The sequence below is a fragment of the Balaenoptera acutorostrata genome, chromosome 18 (assembly GCF_949987535.1).
Source record: "Balaenoptera acutorostrata chromosome 18, mBalAcu1.1, whole genome shotgun sequence".
Taxonomy (NCBI): domain Eukaryota; kingdom Metazoa; phylum Chordata; class Mammalia; order Artiodactyla; family Balaenopteridae; genus Balaenoptera; species Balaenoptera acutorostrata.
Genome location: NC_080081.1, coordinates 7950811 through 7954053, shown reverse-complemented (window position 1 = coordinate 7954053; position 3243 = coordinate 7950811). Strand labels below are relative to the sequence as shown.

Genomic DNA, 3243 nt, shown 5'->3' with positions numbered 1-3243 from the left:
GAGAAGGCTGTGGATATCAGTGGGATGACATCAGTATTTGTCTTTGATGGAGGAACAACGTCTGGATTTGTCCTCCCTCATGAAACGGCTAAATAGGAAACAATATACGAAGGAGCAGTTTTTAGATGATGCACATTAGGCAGCACAGGACTGTGAATCCAGGAGGAGAAACAAGGGGGTGAGCCCTATGGTGGGTCTGCTTCCTTCTGGGAGCGTGTCCGGGCCACAGCACAGGAGGGGATGCAGGGGGAACCCTTAGGATTCACCAAGCTGAGAAGATGGGTCTGGGAGTCCAGTGGGGCCATCACAGTCAACTCAACACATACAACAAAAGACAAGAAAAAAATATTTGAAAAAAAATCCAGCACCCATTCCAAACAAAAACTCTCAGGATGTCAGGAAGAGAGTGATATAGGTCACCTGTGAAAAATATACAGTTACCATCATATTTAATGGTGAAAGACTGAATTCTATTCCTCAGTTCAGGAATAAGACAAGGACATCCATTCCCACCAGCTCCATCAATAGTGCAGCAGTGGCTTTAACCAGTGCAGGAAGGCAAGGAGAAGGAATAAAGTGCATTGAGAGCATAAAGGAAAAATTCAAACTGTCATTATTCACAGATGATATGATTGTCTACGTAGAATATTTTACAGAATCTTGTTCATGGATCACAGGTCACAACATTATGAAGAAATCTATGCTCCCGACATGATCTATAGATTCAATGCAATCTCAGTCAAAATTGTAGTGGATTTTTTGTAGAAATTGGCAAGCTGATTCTGCAATTCAGATAGAAATACAAAGGATCTAGAATAGCCAAAATATATTTGAATAAGAAAATTACAGTTGGAAGTCTTACACCCTCTTATGTCAAGGCTTACACATAGCTACAGTAACTAAGATACAAATGTGTTGGAGTAGATGTTAACAAATAAATCAGTGAAATAGAATAGAGCCTAGGTAGACCCACAGATACATACATGGGCAGCTGATTTTTGACACATGTCAAGGTAATTCAGTTTGGAAATCATAATCTTTTCAATAAGTGGTGGTGAAATGATTTGATAACCATATGCAAAAAATAAACAATGAGTTCGACCTTATGATATATTCAAAACTTCAGCTGAAATGCATCATACTCAAGTTTAAGAGCTAAAACTATAAAATTCAGGAGAAAAATCTTAGTGACTTTCAGTTTGGGGAAAATTTCTTATAAGACAAAACCTACAAAATATAAGAAAGAAAATTCAATAATTGAAATGTTTCACAATTAAAATCTTTTGTCTTCAAAATACACAGTTAAAAAAATGAAAAGATACAGATGAGGAGAAAATATTTGCAAAAAATATGTTAAATGAAGTATTTGTACAAAGGACTCTTACAACTGAACTACAGAGACAAAGAAACCAATTTTAAAAATGGGCAAAAATTTTGAGTCAACACTTTGCTGACGAAGATACACAGGTGGCATATAGCCCATGAAATGATGCCAACATCATCAGTTGTTAAAGAAATGCCAGTTAAAAATAGAACTACCGCTTTTTCCCATCTTGCAAGATGGCGGGTGAAAAGGCTGAGAAGCCAGATACTAAGGAGAAAAAACCTGAAGCCAAGAAGGCTGATGCTGGTGGCAAGGCTAAAAAGGTGAAGCAGGTTAAGAAGGGGAAGCCCCACTGCAGCCGAAACCCTGTCCTGGTCAGAGGAATTGGCAGATATTCCCGATCGGCTATGTATTCCAGAAAGGCCTTGTACAAGAGGAAGTATTCAGCAGCTAAATCCAAGGTTGAAAAGAAAAAGAAGGTGAAGGTTCTTGCTACTGTCACAAAACCAATTGGTGGTGACAAGAATGGTGGTACCCGGGTGGTTAAACTTCGCAAAACGCCTGGGTATTATCCTACTGAAGACGTGCCTCGAAAGCTGTTGAGTCGCGGCAAAAAACCCTTCAGGAAGCATGTGAGAAAACTGCGCGCTAGCATCACTCCTGGGACCATTCTGATTATCCTCACTGGGCGCCGCAGAGGCAAGAGGGTCATTTTCCTGAAGCAGCTGAGCAGTGGCTTGCTACTTGTGACTGGGCCTCTGTCCCTCAATCGAGTTCCTCTGTGGAGAACACACCAGAAATTTGTCATTGCCACTTCCACCAAAATTGATATCAGTGGTGTGAAAATCCCAGAACATCTCACTGATGCTTATTTCAAGAAGAAGAAACTGCGTAAGCCCAGGCACCAGGAAGGTGAGATCTTTGACACAGAGAGAGAGAAATACGAGATTACAGAGCAGTGGAAGGTTGATCAGAAAGCTGTGGACTCACAAATTCTGCGAAGAATCAAAGCTGTTCCTCAGCTCCGGGGCTACCTCCGCTCTGTGTTTGCTCTTACAAACGGAATTTATCCTCACAAAGTAGTGTTCTAAACTTCGTACAAAGAACCTAATTAAAAAAATCCGGTCCATTTCCAAAAAAAAAAAAAAAAAAAAATAGAACTACCATACGACTCAGCAATCCCACTACTGGGCATATACCCTGTGAAAACCATGATTCAAAAAGAATCATGTACCACAATGTTCATTGCAGCTCTATTTACAATAGCCAGGACATGGAAGCAACCTAAGTGTCCATCAACAGATGAATGGATAAAGAAGATGTGGCACATATATACAATGGAATATTACTCAGCCATTAAAAGAAATGAAATTGAGTTATTTCTAGTGAGGTGGATGGACCTAGAGTCTGTCATACAGAGTGAAGTAAGTCAGAAAGAGAAAAACAAATACTGTATGCTAACACATATATATGGAATCTAAAAAAAAAAAAAGGTTCTGAAGAACCTAGGGGCAGGACAGGGAAAAAGACACAGAAGTAGAAACTGGACTTGAGGACACGGGGAGGGGGAAGAGTAAGCTGGGACAAAGTGAGAGAGTGGCATGGACTTATATACACTACCAAATATAAAATAGATAGCTAGTGGGAAGCAGCCGCATAGCACAGGGAGATCAGCTCGGTGCTTTGTGACCACCTAGAGGGGTGTGATAGGGAGGGTGGGAGGGAGATGCAAGAGGGAGGGGATATATGTATACGTATAGCTGATTCACTTTGTTATACAGCAGAAACTAACACACCACTGTAAAGCAATTATACTCCAATAAAGATGTTAAAAATAAATAAATAACCCGCCCCACACACACACAAAAGAAATGCCAGTTAAAACCATACTAAGATACACTACATACCCCCTGGAATGG

At 40.3% G+C, this 3243-nt stretch overlaps 1 protein-coding gene across 1 annotated transcript; it reads left to right on the top strand.

Annotated features, from left to right (window-relative positions):
- Positions 1–1546: 1546 nt before the first annotated feature.
- LOC103013808 (60S ribosomal protein L6-like) lies at positions 1547–2434 on the top strand. The gene has a single exon (XM_057532979.1). The coding sequence runs from the start codon at positions 1561–1563 to the stop codon at positions 2413–2415; it is 855 nt and encodes a 284-aa protein (XP_057388962.1). The 5' UTR covers positions 1547–1560; the 3' UTR covers positions 2416–2434.
- The last annotated feature ends 809 nt before the right edge of the window (positions 2435–3243 follow it).